The sequence below is a fragment of the Nuphar pumila genome, unplaced genomic scaffold (assembly GCF_984573655.1).
Source record: "Nuphar pumila unplaced genomic scaffold, dmNupPumi1.hap1.1 HAP1_SCAFFOLD_108, whole genome shotgun sequence".
Taxonomy (NCBI): Eukaryota; Viridiplantae; Streptophyta; class Magnoliopsida; order Nymphaeales; family Nymphaeaceae; genus Nuphar; species Nuphar pumila.
The window spans coordinates 79524-94770 of NW_028323176.1; the positions used below are offsets into that span (position 1 = coordinate 79524).

Consider the following 15247-nt stretch of genomic DNA (forward strand, 5'->3'; position numbering starts at 1 on the left):
TTCAAATGAAAAAGTACTCTCTCTCTCTCTCTCTCGCTCAGTCTCTCTCTATCACTCGTCTCTCTCTCTCTCATAAAGCTTTTGACTCTGTGCATTGGCCATTCTTATTTCAAATGTCAGCAAATTTCGGTATTGGTCATCGTTTTTCTGGTTGGGTGAGGGAGTTGGTCTCAAATGCCCAGGCCATGTTAAATATTAATGGTGTTAGAGGAGACCGGTTCAAGCTAGGGCGGGGTTTGCGGCAAGGGTGCCCCCTATCGCCTTTGTTGTTCAATGCAGTTGCTGAGGGTCTTGTGGTCTTGCTTAAGCAGGCTACTGTATCATGTTTCATTGATCCTTTGCAGGTTTCCAGCTTCTCGGTCATATTCTTACTTATACTGATGATATGATCATTTTTTGTCGTGCAAATGTTCAACAGATGCTTTGGTTCAAGCTTATCATTTAGTTCTTTCTCTTCCTATCTGGGTTTTCTCTAAACGAGACCAAATGCTCTATTACCATGTTCAATGTTAATGCCAATATGCTTGCAGCTGTAAAAAGAATTTTTAATTGCACTATTTCTGACTTGCTTATTATGTACTTGGGTTTGCCGTTACAAGTGAAACACCTCTCTTCTGTTGCTTGGGCTCTGACGCTTCAAAAAGTGAAGCGCAAATTACTTTTGTGGCAGTCGTCTTATCTCTCCATCGCTGGCCGTCTAACCTTAGTCAGACATGTTCTTTCAACTATTCCAGAATTTTTCATGTCTATGTTTGTGATGCTTGTGGGAGTAGAGAAGCAGCTGACGCGCTTGCTGGCAGATTTTCTATGGTCTGGGTGTCAACTCAAGGGTAAGCGTCACTTGATTCGTTGGCATTCGGTGGTCTTACCTCGGTGTATGGCTGGTTTAGGCATTCCTGCGCCTAGACTGAGAAACATTGTTCTTGTCGCCAAGCAATGTTGGTTGACTCACCAACCGGATAACCCTTGTGCCAGTTTGCTTCTTGCTAAATATGGGGCTTCTGCTCTTATCCCGGTTCATCTGGGAACCCGGGGTTTGGTACTCTCTCACTTGCATAAATCGTGGTTGAGGGGTTTAGCCTGCTTTAGAGACCATTTTGAGGACTTCGAAAATCTTGGTTAGTGGTTGCAGTGGGCGCTGACACCAAGCGGAGAGTTCCTCATAAAAAAAGTCTATAGATCGTTGCTCCTCCCAGGGGATGATTGGTTGCTCGAGGATGTGCTTTGGGCGAAGGGTCCTTCTCCCCGTTCTCGAGTCCTGGCTTGGTTAATTTTGCACGATAGGATCCATACCCACAATAATTTAAAGAAGTGGGGCATTCAGCTCCTGAGTTGGTGCGTGCTTTGTCAAGCTGCAGAAGAATCTACGTTTCACTTGTTCTGGTCTTGCTCAATATTTGTGGATCTCTTTAGCAGGACCTGGAGGCATCCGAAAGTGTTTGTTAAGGAGGAGTCCTTTGCGTTAGATCTGATCTTGGGGCCGGTTTGTATTAGGCGCAGCAAGCGGTGGAGGTTCACCTGGGGGACGTGGTTGCTTACTTCTTGGTGGTTTGTTTGGATGACACGAAACAATGCTCATTTTTGTCAAATTCCGGTTAACATTCAAAACCTGGTGCATAAAATCTTGGTAGATGTTTATGCGATCTTGCGTATGCATCTTAGTGATCTTCCGCTCCCTCATGTTGACGCTACCTCTCTTTTGTCGCAATATGGTCAAGCGACTCCGGCGTGAGCCCATTTTATCTGTCTGATGTTCTTCTCTTCTGCTTTCTTTATTTGTTTTGGCTTTTGCTCTTGTTCAGTTCATGGGTTCAACATTTTGTTGATCTCTCTTGCTCGTTCTCTCTCTCAGTCACTCGCCTCTCTCTCTCTCTCTCTCTCTCTCTGTCATTCGCCCAATTTCTCTCTCTCTCTCTCTTTTTCTTGCTCGATCTCTCTCTGTCATCGCATTTCGTGGAATTGCATATTTTATTCTTTGAAATTCTTTTGCGAGTATGCAATTCTAGTGAAGTTTTATGTAATTTTTCTATAATGTTTCACTTATTACAGTGGGTTTTTTATTCAATAAGGTTAGATGCTTGTTTTTTTATTAATTTATTTATTTTTGGCTATTTAAGTGAGTTTGCAACTATGACTTATAGTTTGTAGCATCTACGTAATTGGCGTGATTTGCTGTAAATTTAACTTTGAAATTTTAAATTATTTTCGTTCAAAGTTTACCATTTTTTAGATGTGTCTTTGTTTTCACAAAAGATTTGTGTTTATGCAGTGCCCTAAAATGGGTTGATTTAGCATGAATCCATAAGTGAGAGCATTTATTTGCTGCTGCTTCCAATTTCATACAGTTATATTTGATTGAGTGTGTATCCACCTGTTAAACTCATTATGCTCGGCAAAAGTTTGGTTTCTCAAGATAGTCTTTGACTTTAGTATGGCTCTGTATGTTTGTTTGTTTTTCTCTTTTTTGAAGCAACATATAACTTTGTGTTATGTGTTAATGTTGAAGAGGATAGAGACTATCGAAGATCAAAGGACTCTTTCCATAACAGCCTTGATATGGATCCCTTCATTATCGCCTGAAATTGCTCCTCTTGGATTTTTGTTCTTATTGTTTTGGTACTTTGTTGATTTCTGATAAGAACCATATTTGTCAATAAGATCCATATATTGGTTGTTGTACTGGTCCATTAACATAATAAGAAAAAGATAGAGCTCCTTTCCTATCGTGGATGTAGGCAATATGCTGAACCACGTAACTTTCTCTTGAGTGATATTCTTATAGTGATTTACTATGCTTTCTGTTTATCGTCAATAGTGATTTACTGTGCTTTTTGTATTTCGTTGTTTTCCTTGTTTTTTCTACATGGTATCAAAGTCAGGTTATTAACCTTGTTGTTGCTCTTGGTCTCTTCCTCTCTTCATGGCTGAGGAAGGACAATCAAACAGTGTTTCAACTGGAAACTCTCAACACCAACCGCAGGATCAGTTTAATGCTTCTCTAAAGATTACCACTGAACCATTGAATGGGTTCAATTATCTCACGTGGTCCAAGTCTTTTGTTCTTGTGTTAAGTGGCAAATCTAAACTTGGCCATGTTACCGTATCTAAACCAAGGCCTCCAACTGGTGATCCAAAGCTGGAAGAGTGGGAGTGTAACGATCATCTGGTGATGACGTGGTTGCTAAATTCAATGGAGTTCAAGATAGCCCATGGATTCATCTTTCTCTCATCTGCTAAAGCCATTTTTGATGTGGCTCAGGAGATGTATGGACAGCAGCACAATATTGATAGGCGATATCAACTGTCTCAAAAAATATGTGAGTTAAAAAAGGGGGATCGTCCATTCAGTGAGTATATTGGCATGATGCGTGCTCTATGGGATGAGTGAGACTCATACACTCCTATAGGATTTGATCCTGCCACTCTCAAAAAATGGTGTGAGCATGAAAAAAAAATTCAAATGCTCGCTGGCCTAGGGCCAGACTATGAACAACTTCGTAGCCAGGTACTCATGTCCTCAGATTTCCCTGATTTAAATGTTGTTTATTCTATTGTTATGCGTGAAGAATGCAGAAGAAATGTTATGAATGCTTCCAACAAGATTGAAATTATGCCTGACGAAAGATCAACTCTTATATCAAATCAAAAGGAATCAGGAGATAATATTGTGCAGAAAGAAGGAGAAAAAAAGAAAATGTTTTGCACCTATTGTAAGAAAGATAATCACAATAGGGATAGGTGTTGGAAGCTTTCAAAAAAACTGTCTAACCTCAATAGCAAGTATAAGTCTGCGCAAGTTGCTCGTGATGATCAAATAGAAACTCCGGTGACAATGGAAAAATTGACTCAGCTTCTTCAAAATTTTACTAAATAGAATGCTACCGCTCTTGCCATCAAAGAAACGAGCGAACCTATAGGTAATAGTGTTTTTCTTTCTCAAACATGTGATCACCCATGGATAATTGACTTGGGTGCTTCTGATCACATGTCAGGGTTCAAATCTAGTTTGGATAAAATTAAGGATCTCCCTAATAGCAAACCCGTGACCATTGCCAATGGTAGTTCTATTGGAGTCACGGGTGAAGGAGAAGTTCAACTTACTAAAAAAGGGCAAGCTAGTAAAGCGTTATTCATGCCATCTCTTGCTTCTAATCTTTATGTCAATTAGTAGAATCACCAAGACTCATAACTGTACTGTTGTGTTCTCGCCCACTAATGTCATTTTTCAGGATCAGACAACGGGGGAGACGATTGGTGAAGGAATAGAGTACCGTGATCTTTATTATTTGAATGCTCAGAATAAAGCACTAGTTGCATCTAATAAAGTGGAGGACAATAGATGGCACTTTCGTCTTGGGCATCCTTCGAGTCAAGGCTTACAAATTTTAAAACTAGACATGGAGTTTGATTGTAATACTTGTGAAATCTGTAGGTACGCTAAACAAACCAGAGTTCCTTTTGGTTCTTCTGAAAACAATTATATTCTTGTTTTTGAACGTCTGGGGGCTGTCACCCACTATTTCTTACGATGGCTTCAAATACTATTTGTCCTTTATTGATTATTATTCTAAAGCCACGTGGATATATTTTCTAAAGTCCAAAGATGAAGTTTTTTCCAAGTTTCAGTTTTTTTATAATATGGTTCTCACTCAGTATGGAGTGAATTAAAACTTTGAGAATCAACAATGGGAGGGAGTATATAAATCAATCATTTATTAATTTTCAAAACAAAAATGGGATGGTGCACCAAACCTCTTGTAGTGGAACTCTGCAACAAAACAGAGTTGCCGAAAGAAAGAACTGACATCTCCTGGAAGTTACTCATGCTCTCTTATTTCAAAGTCAAGTGCTCGAACATTTTTGGAATGAGTCAATTGCAACAGCAAGTTACCTCATAAACAGAATTCCTAGTAGGCATCTTGGAAACAAATCTCCTATAGAGATTTTGAAGAAAAGAAAGCATTCTATAGAACACTTGAAAACTTTTGGGTGCATTTCCTATGTATGGATTTCTCCCACTCATAGAAACAAGTTTGGAAAAAGAGCCATCAGATGTATTTTTTTAGGGTATTTCCCATCTCAAAAGGGTTACTGTTGTTATGATAATGAAAAGAAAAAATTGTTAGTCTCCCGAGATGTCACATTTGATGAAAATCAAACATATTTTAAACAAAGTTCTCAGGGGGAGCATCACATGCCAAGTTGAATTCATTATGACCATCTGGTTTTGCCTAATATTTCTCTTGAGACTAGTCAAGAAAATAGTCTCTCAACTCCTCCATCGAATCAAGTCAAGATATGCATACTTCTAGAAATGAACACGATGCCAATCTTTAGAATATTAGGCGTTCAGAAAGGATTTCTCGGCCACCAGAAAAACTGAGAGACTATGTTACTTATAGTGTGGTTAAATATCCTATAACCTCTTATGTTGCTTATAACTTGTTGTCACCCTCATATACAACCTTCTTGTCTAAGATTTCAGCTGTCAGGGAGCCAACGACATTTGATGAAGCCTTCAAACGTCCAGAATGGAGACAAGGACAAGCTATGATAGAGGAACTTCAAGCCTTAGTAAAAAACAACACTTGAGATTTGGTCTCTCATCCTCCAGGTAAAAGAATTGTTGGGTGTAAGTGGATATATAAACTTAAATTTAAAAGTGATGGACGTTAGAAAGGCTAAAGGCCAGATTAGTGGCTAGAGGATTTACTCAAACCGAAGGGGTAGATTACACCGAAACGTTTGCACCTGTTGCAAAAATGAGCACGCTTTGAATTCTTTTGTCTATTGCTTGCAATTCTCATTGGAAACTCTTCTAATTAGACCTTAAAAATGTTTTTTTACAAGGTGATCTTCAAGAAGAAGTGTACATGCAAATTCCTCCAGGATACTGTCATAAAAAAGGGCAAAATTTAGTTTGCAAACTAAAAAAATCCAGTTATGGCTTATACAGTCTCCACGTGCTTGGTATGAAAAACTGAGTAAAGCTCTTATGGGGTCAAGTTTCAAAAGAAGTATTTCAAATAGTCCTCTGTTTGTTCACAAAGATGAAAATTCCATCATTATCGTCTTGGTTTATGTTGACGATATAATTGTCACTGGCAATAACAACATGAAAATTGAGAAACAGATGAAATATCTTCGCAAGGTCTTTGATATCAAAGATTTGAGAAAATTAAAGTATTTTTTTGGTATAGAAATTGGTTACTCAGAAAAGGGGCTTTCCCTTTCTCAACGAAAATATACGTTAGATTTGCTTAAAGACGTTGGGAAGCTTGGTGCAAAGCCGCTTGAAACACCTATTGAAGTGAACCATAGGCTGAATTTAGCCAGTGATGAACTGCTAAGCAATATAAAGCAGTATCAACGGATAGTGGGCAAATTGATCTATTTAACTGTTACTAGGCTCGATATCACATATGTGGTCAGTGAAGTCAGCAAGTACATGCATGCTCCACGACAATCTCATCTGAATGTTGTAAATCACATATTAAGATATCTAAAAAATTCTCCAGGTCGAGGATTGTTGATGAAATATAATGATCATCTTAAAATAGAAGGGTACAATGATGTTGATTGGGCAGGAAGTGCTTCAGACATGAAATCTACCATCGGTTTTTGCATTAAAGTTGGAGGCAATTTAGTCTCATGGAAAAGCAAAAAACAAAATGTGATATCCAGATCAGGCGCAGAGGCTGAATATAGAGCTATGACTGTTGCTACTTATGAATTCATTTGAGTAAAAGCTTTATTAAGTGAATTAGGTTTTATTCTAGAAAAGCCTGAAGCTCTTCTGTGATAATCAAGCAGCTATTCACATCGATGTTAACCCGGTTTTTCACGAACAGACAAAGCACATCGAGATCGATTGCCATTATGTTCGAGACAAAGTTCAGAATGGAGAAATCGTCACTCTATATGTTAGAAGCCATGATCAATTGGAAGATATATTTACAAAGGCTGTTACCAAAGATAAGTTGGTGGATATTCTCGGCAAGTTGGGATCGCTCGACATTTACTCTCCTCAACTTGAGGGGGAGTGTTGAAGAGGATAGAGACTATCGAAGATCGGAGGACTCTTTCCATAACAACCTTGATATGGATCCCTTCATTATCGCCTAAAGCTGCTCCTCTTAGATTTTTGTTCTTATCGTTTTGGTACTTTATTGATTTCTGATAAGAACCATATTTGTCAAGAAGATCCATATATATTGGTTGTTGTACTGGTCCATTAACATAATGAGAAAAAGATAGAGCTCATTTCCTATCGTGGATGTAGGCAATATGTTGAACCACATAACTCTTTCTCTTGAGTGATATTCTTATAGCTATTTATTGTGTTTTCTTTTTATCGTCAATAGCGATTTACTGTGCTTTCTGTATTTCGTTGTTCTCCTTGTTTTTTTCTACCGTTAATCAAATAATTTAGTCCAAGCATTGTTTTAGGAGTGGTTTTCTACCGTTTATAAAATTTTAATTGATTCCTAGATGGCTATACAAGTTACAAGCTAGGAAAAGGAGTCCAGTCTCTATGGATTTCTGCTAAAAAAATTATGTGAATGATCTTCTCGAGTAAAGCACTTTCTTTTAAGAATTTAGATTATTTTTAAATTATTTTGCATTTATTGATGGTTGTTTGCTTTGCTTATTCAATGTATTGAGTATTATTTAATATAAATATTTTATTCTGCTATTGCTTATTGTTGATTGATTTTATGTTGTATTTATGTTTGTTATTAATTTTAGTAGTTTGTCTACAAATTTGTATGTTTTTTTGTTTTTTTTTTTTGTTTTTTATTTGAGGTACCGCCTAGGCTTTTTAGGGGACTCATAGCTTAGGCTCCGCCTAGTGCCTATGACAACTAAGGTGATTACCTTAGAATAACTTTTTGTTTCCCGGACATGTAACGAGATTCTTTTTCAAGAAAACTATTCAGTTATGATTTCTGTCTGCAGTTTCTTTTTCTTTTCATTGTTATGTTGGTTTAGCTTATGAAAGAATTCTTATTTGGGTTACTCTTGGAGTAATTGCAAATCCTGGCAAGAAATAGGGAAAAAGGCTCATTCTCCTTTAAAATCTGTTAGTCTGTGGTATCTTTAAGCATAAACTACAAAAGGCTGGGTTAAAGCAATGAATTGACAGAGACACTCATATGGTGGAGTGATTCTAGTGCATTATGATGGAATTTTAATAAAAAAATGCTCACCAAGTTGCAAGGTCACGTGCTGAAGCAACCATTAATGTATTGCTCATGTTCTCTTTTACATCAAATTTAAGGTTATTTTACTGTTTATACACTTGTGTTGACTCCCACACACACAAGCATTGTTATTGGAAAAACATAAGAATAGTGGAAAGTCCTCTTTTTGAAGTATGATTGAGAATGACCCGCTTCTAAAATGAGTAGGAAGTGGTCATAATTATGATTCGTGCTTTCGGAAATCATGATTTTCCATATTTAGGAATTGTAGATTCATGACTACAGGCACTAAGATTTGTGAATCCATTGTTGCATAAATTATAAAATTTTGTTGAATAAAAGGTACCATCAAAATATTTTTTTAGACATCTTAACAAATAATATGGAATATTTAAATTGTTTCATACATTAATTTTTAATACTTTAACGTGTAGGCAGGCTTCTCGTAAAATTTCCTTATTAATTTTTAAAACCTTGATGTAAACTTACTATTCACAAATTTCATTCTGCAATTACTGTTTTTTTTTAATGTTCCACGTATGCTTTCGTGTTGTCTCTTCAATAAAGTGATTTAGCAGTGCTCTCATCTAGCCTAAGAATTATGATTTGTATTTCTTGAAACTTTATTTTTCACTTTCCTGCTTTTTCATCACTTCACATATAAACCCTATCTTGCTTCTCAATTGATTTTCCACATTGCTTGCTTTTCGCTTCTCGTTTTCCATTCTGCTTTTGATTATTGCACTACTTGTTAATGTCAAATCAAACAATTTGTATGTACTTACAATAGTTGGAAAATGGTATGTACGGGTTTGTGTGCCCATGCTTCACTGATGTCTGAGGGCTTAAAGGATTGAGCTTCTCTGTTAAAGTGTGAACTTGGATTATTGAATTGAAGCTGTGAAGAGAGGGGACCTTACAATGTTAAGCAGGCCTTTGTCTTTTGTAGAAGCAAAGTCTTATGTGGTTGATGATTATCTTCTGCAAATCATAAAATCTTTGACGGTGATTGCTGTTGAGATGCATGCATATGAAAGAAAGTTTAAAGCATCGGGTGTGTTCGACATTTATGTAGTTCAAGAGGCAGTCCTTTGTCTTTTTGAAGTTCCCTGATTTCTGGCCCGCATTGATGGGCTACCCATTCAGTGATGTTGCATTATTTTCTTCTTTATGAAGGACATGCTTTTTGAGGCAAAGAACATGCTGAGTTTGCTGGACGTACGCTGACATGCACGTGTGATGCTGGTACTCCATATTACTTTGATTTTTACCACTTTTCTTTTTATGAAGGACGGACTCGGGATCAAAGACCTGGTCGCACTAACTTAGCCTGCCGAATTTACGGTAGCTTTCTGTAAACCCCTTGCCCCAGGGAGTCGGCCGGGATAAGCAAGGGCTTACCCCTTGTAAAACATGTTAAAAAAAAATTATTTAATTTAAGTTCGGATCTAGGTTGGATCAGATCCAGATTGAATTAGATCTAAGTTGGATTGGATCCAACCAGATCCGGACCTGAGCACCACCGCGTGCTTATAAATAAGCGCGCAGGGGTTCCCCTCTTACGTAGAAAAAGGGGAACCCCGACCATCTCTCTCTCTCTCTCATTTCTCTCCCCCACACCCTGTTCTCTTCTCCCCCTTTTCTTTTTCTGGCCACTTGTTGTCGGTGACCCTCAATCATCCACTTCAGGGCCTCTCTCTCTTCTCTTTCCCCTGTCTCCTCGGTTCGAAGGGAGGGGTGTCGCCCACTCCCTGTTCTCCCTTTGTTATCTTGGTTTGTAGGGAGGGTCGCCACCCCCTTCGTGTTCTCTCTCTTTGTTTTCTCAAGTTGCAGGGAGGGCCACCATCCCCCTTCCCACGCCCTGCTCTCTCAAGTAAGGGGAGGGGCACATCCCCCCTTTCCTCTGCTCTTTGAGGTCAGGGGAGGGGTGCAACTCTCCCTCTCTATTCTCTCTCTTTGCTCTCGGGTGGGTCGGGTTTGACCTGATAGCCGAGCCCACCCCACCCCCTTAGTTTTTGGGTTGGAGGCTGGGCTCGGCCTGGTGGCTGAACCCATCCCCACCTCTTGTGTGCTAGGGTGGGTTGGGCTTGACCTGGTAGTCGAGCCCACCCTACCCACCTTGTATGCTGGGTTGGGCTCGGCCTAGTAGCCGAGCTCACCCCACCCTTTCCTTTTTGTTGAATCAAGCTTGGCTCGGTTCGGGGTCCAATCGAGTCCATCTCAGTTAGGTTCCTAGCCAGCTCACTCGCCCGTGTGAGCATGGTTCCCTCTATTTTCTAGCTCGATGCCCTGATTATGGACTCGGCATAGTTGAGTGGCTTGAATCAAGGTTGAGTTCGACTCCCACGACACGAGCATGATTCCTTCTTTTTTCGTAGTACAATGAACCCTTTAGCGTACCTTGTCGGCATAATAAATTTTATGCATGTCTCGAGGCACAAGCCACTTATCACCTACGCTTGAAAATGTCAGTAAAGCTGACATTTTCTAAGGTAGGGGAAAGTTGCATGAATAACAAAGAAATGACAATATTAAAACTTGTAAATAAATAAATAAATAAATATATATATATACTTTTAACTCAAAGATGCAGTTTAGCGATCTTTGTCTTTTTTTCTTTATGTCATTTACTTTGCCACTGCGCTTTTACGTGCACAGGTTTTTGCTTGTGCATTTATTTAGCTTGATATGTGGTTTCACATACTGAGCATTGCTTTATGTCATTTATTTTGTCGTTGCACTTTTACGTACGCAGGCTTCTGCTTACGTATTTATTTAGCTCGATATGTAGTTTTACATATCGAGCATTGCTTTATTTTATTTACTTTGTTGTCTTGTTTTTACGTGCATAGGCTTTTGCTTACACATTTATTTAGCTCGATATGTGGTTTCACATATCAAGCATTGCTTTATGTCATTTACTTTGCCGTCGTACTTTTACGTGCACATGCTTCTACTTATTTATTTAGTTCGATATGTGGTTTTACATATCGAGCATTGCTTTATGTCATTTACTTTTGCTGCCACATTTTTACGTGCACAAAGTATTGCTTACAGATTTATTTAGTTGGGGTATGGTTTCGTACCTTGTGCACTGCTTATGCATCTATTTAGCTCGATGTGCAGTTTTGCACATCAAGCCTTGTTTTATACTTTGCCGTCATGCTGAAATAAGTACAAGTTTATATATATATATATATATATATATATATATATATATATATATATATGCAACCGCATAAGACACGCAAATGTGTATTTTATCCTACCCTATATCATGCTTGTGCTTTTACAAAAGACATAGATTTACACATGAGCACAAAAATGTTAAAGAAAAGGGTTTTTTTATGAAAATCCAGCATCTTAAAAATACGTAGTTTTGAAAAGCATGTTTTGAATAATTGAAGGTTGCCTAATTACAACTAAGTTTTTCCCAAAGCGGCATGATAGGAGAAAATGTTTTAACTTTGATTTTAATATCTGATATGACCCAGATATCCCCAGATGGGAGCATGAGAATGTGTTTGTTTGAGGTTTTTTCTGAGAAACCCAAACTCTTTTTATCGTAAGCGGTATCGCAAGACATGTGCCACATGTTTGATACTATAATAGCTGGATGAAAGATTCGTGGGGATCTCGTATCGTGCAAATTGTACAATGATATACAAGTGGTTTACAATGTCAGATCATGTCAAACTAAAATAAACAGTTGCATTGTTTCTTTTTACGAAACATTGGAGTTGGAGTTTCTACTAAGAAACCAATATCCCTCTCATCGTAGTAGTACTTTCAGACATGTATAACATGTTAGTACTACGATGATTGGATGAGAGGTTTGTGGTAATCTCGAAGCATGCAAGTAGTACATTGTTGAAATCACATAAATGGTGATGATCGCCTTCACAAGCAAGATGCTCGAGCTGGTTTGAAAGACCAGAGTATGTAGAATGGGTCTTCAGTTAAATAAAACCCGACACACTCATTCACCTTTTTGTTTCTGTCAAGGTAGAGGATATGATGATACAAAAACTCTGATGGATAGGTTATTAACAACTATCTCTTGGGTAAATGACTCGATGTTCCCAGTTATCGGAGTTAGGGGACGGGACTACAAAAAATTATCATAGGTGGTTGATCTCATAGACTTCTGTAAAAGTTTGATGCATCCTTACCACGAATGCCTTTGGAGAATCCTCTCTCGGTTATCAACCGTCCCCTTAAGAGCAAATTCAACTTGTTTTTCGGGTTATCAAAAATACAAAGAATAATAGACCCCAAGAAAAAATTTGATTGTTTCTACGTTTCTTCTTTGCATACCCTCGTGACAGTTAATATTGAAACAAAGTCATTATGTTTATTTCATTTATTTCAACTTCTTGTCATGTATAGAATCTTGTTTGCAAATCATGTATTTAGTCATGTATGAAATCAAACATATGTTAGTATTGTTTTTTTTCTGTTATACTTGTGCACCTCGCAGTTTTTTTATGAATTTGACCCATCTTATGGGTATAGGTAATGATTAGGTGCGATGACAGCATCAAATCCTACTGTTTCTTTTGGCATTTTGCATCTTGGATACATCTTTTGGTTTAAAATTTTGTATAAGGATTTTTTCAAGAAATTTCATTTTGTATAAATTTGAAGTTATCTTTTAATGCATATGGTTTTAAATATTGTTTTGAAGATGCAAATCTATTGTGAAATGAAAGTTTTATGATAATACGCTTAAGGTTTGTCGACTTGTCATTTTGAAAATGGTTTTGACTGTTTTGCTAAAACAAAAACTTTGAAAATAAAAGATTTTCTAATTCTTTCTAATTCTTTTATAAGTTTAAAATTTTGAGGTGTTACACCCCTTGACTTTTATCGCTTGCCCTCATTAATTCTAGGGGCTTGACACTTATGATGAGAATGGAACCCTGACCACCCGTAGTGGCGAAGGCCCCTTTCACTGCAGCAAACCCCATCATGGATACTTTGATTTTATGTGCACAAACCACGGTAACAATGAAAACTTTTGGAACGGTCATACTGCATAAGGTGGAAGAGGTTACGGCATTTTTTATTATGGAGATGCATGCATTTGTTAGTTGATGTCTTTGTCAATGTTCAGGACTGAAAGCCATGAATCAGGCTCAGGAATAGACAATGGGTATTTATGTATTGAGGGAGGAGAAGGGTGAAATTGAAGAGCTGAACTCGTAGGGTCTCAATCTTTTAGGATGTGGTTTCACGGTTTTTAACACATGAAGTCTAATGCAGCCACCTATTCAGTGTGTTTTGTGGGTGTCGTTTGCTATAAGAGCTAAAGGATTAGGTGAGAGGTTGGTTTTGGGTTGGCATGAAGGGGCCGGTAAAAGGGTGCGAGGGTGCGTCTGGATGACACACTGGACGCCCTCTTTTTTTTTTTTTTGAAAACCTAGATTAGTAATCTGGTTTTGTACAACTATAAAGAGCATGGTTTTGCTGTTTGAATGTCAATTAACCTGGTTCAGGGATTCTTTTTTTTTGTAATTTTTACCAAAACTTACAACATTAACCTTTTCAGCAAGCATGATATTTTTTCTGAGATTTGGCATACTTTCTAAATTTTAGCATCTCTTTTAATAAAAAAAATCCTTATTGTGTCTAACGTGAGAGGTGGAGAGATAATGAGATAGCAAAATCCAACTTTTATTTTCTTTAAAATAAGAGTATATATAATAACATCATAGATAATATGTATAATACACATAGACAGAGGCCACCCACTCCGGCCAAGTGGCTACAAAATGACCCCACGAGCTAGCAAATACAAAGAAAAAAAAGAGAGTTTTGGCCAATTTTTTGAGCACCTATTAGCTGAAATGGCTGGATTGGTATCTCCCATGTCGGCCAGTACCAGATAGACCATTTTCTGGCCGGTGGGTGGCTGGAAAAAATCGACATAAACAAAATCCAACTACTTTTTGTCACCCACCGGCGTAAAAATGGCCGCATGGTACTGTCTAACATGAAAGATATCAAGCCAGCCATTTCTTGCTGCTGGGTGGCTGGATGTTCTACCAAAAAAGAAAAAAAAAAAGAGGTTGGTTGGTACTATCCATGCCAAACAATACCAGCCCAGCCATTTCCTGATGGTAAGTTGCTAAAAATGGCCGGATAAGACAATGGGTAGAGGAAAGTTGGGAGAGTTGGAGGGAAGTAAAGGGGGGAGAGAGTGGTGTCGATTGGGGGCCAAAAAACCAGGGCTTTGATGTTAAAAATGTGCCCATCTAGTTTTTATCTAGTGTCTGTTCACATTTTGCAAACTCTGCGTTGCCCAAATGGCAGGATTGCCGTTTCGGTAGAAACGAGTCCCGAAAAACTCGTTTTCACCAATTTCAAAGTAGATTCTTAGTTCCATTCCCAAATGTATGAGTAAAGTTTTTTGAAGAGACAAATGTATGAATAAACTTGAGGGCCTTAGCAATTATTCACCTTTGCAAGTTTAAGTTTGTCGTCTCTTAAATACATACATCTCATCATGAACAAGATCAAGGAACAGCTCTTTATTCAGTATCATGCGTTGGAGCAATTTTAAGACATCATTCATTGCAACTTTCTGATAAGTGTTGGCGCAATAAGAATCCTATAACACAAAACCAGCAGAGGGAAAAAGAGGGCGTGTACCTTGAGATGCCATGGACGATCAAAGAGCCGTGAAGCTTCAGCGCTCAGTCTTCACTCCAGCAATGGAGTTCGCCGGACCAGTGGAGGATTCGGGATGAAGCCTCAGTGAACGGTGGAGCTCCTCAGGCAGTCGCAGAGAGTCCCTGGCAGCAGCAAGTGGAGTGCGGTGAAGTGGTTAAACTCAGCCGAGCAACCCTGGCACACATGGACGCAGGCCACTTTATAGGCCGGTGAGTTAACCCTTCACCTCCCTGGCGTCTCTTCCCCTTCACCTCGAGCTGCCCATGATGCTCTTGGTAGAAGAGAGCATTCTTAATGGGATCGGTTGGATAACCGATCCCTCTTCAATATTGTATCGGTAATGATGTTCCTGTATGGGGAACCCAACA

The 15247-nt window shown here is 38.4% G+C and overlaps 1 protein-coding gene across 1 annotated transcript; it reads left to right on the plus strand.

Annotated features, from left to right (window-relative positions):
- Positions 1 to 2920: 2920 nt before the first annotated feature.
- On the plus strand, positions 2921 to 3388 carry LOC149811257 (uncharacterized). Its single transcript, XM_089994003.1, has one exon. It carries the CDS (start codon positions 2921 to 2923, stop codon positions 3386 to 3388), a length of 468 nt encoding a protein of 155 aa, XP_089850129.1.
- The last annotated feature ends 11859 nt before the right edge of the window (positions 3389 to 15247 follow it).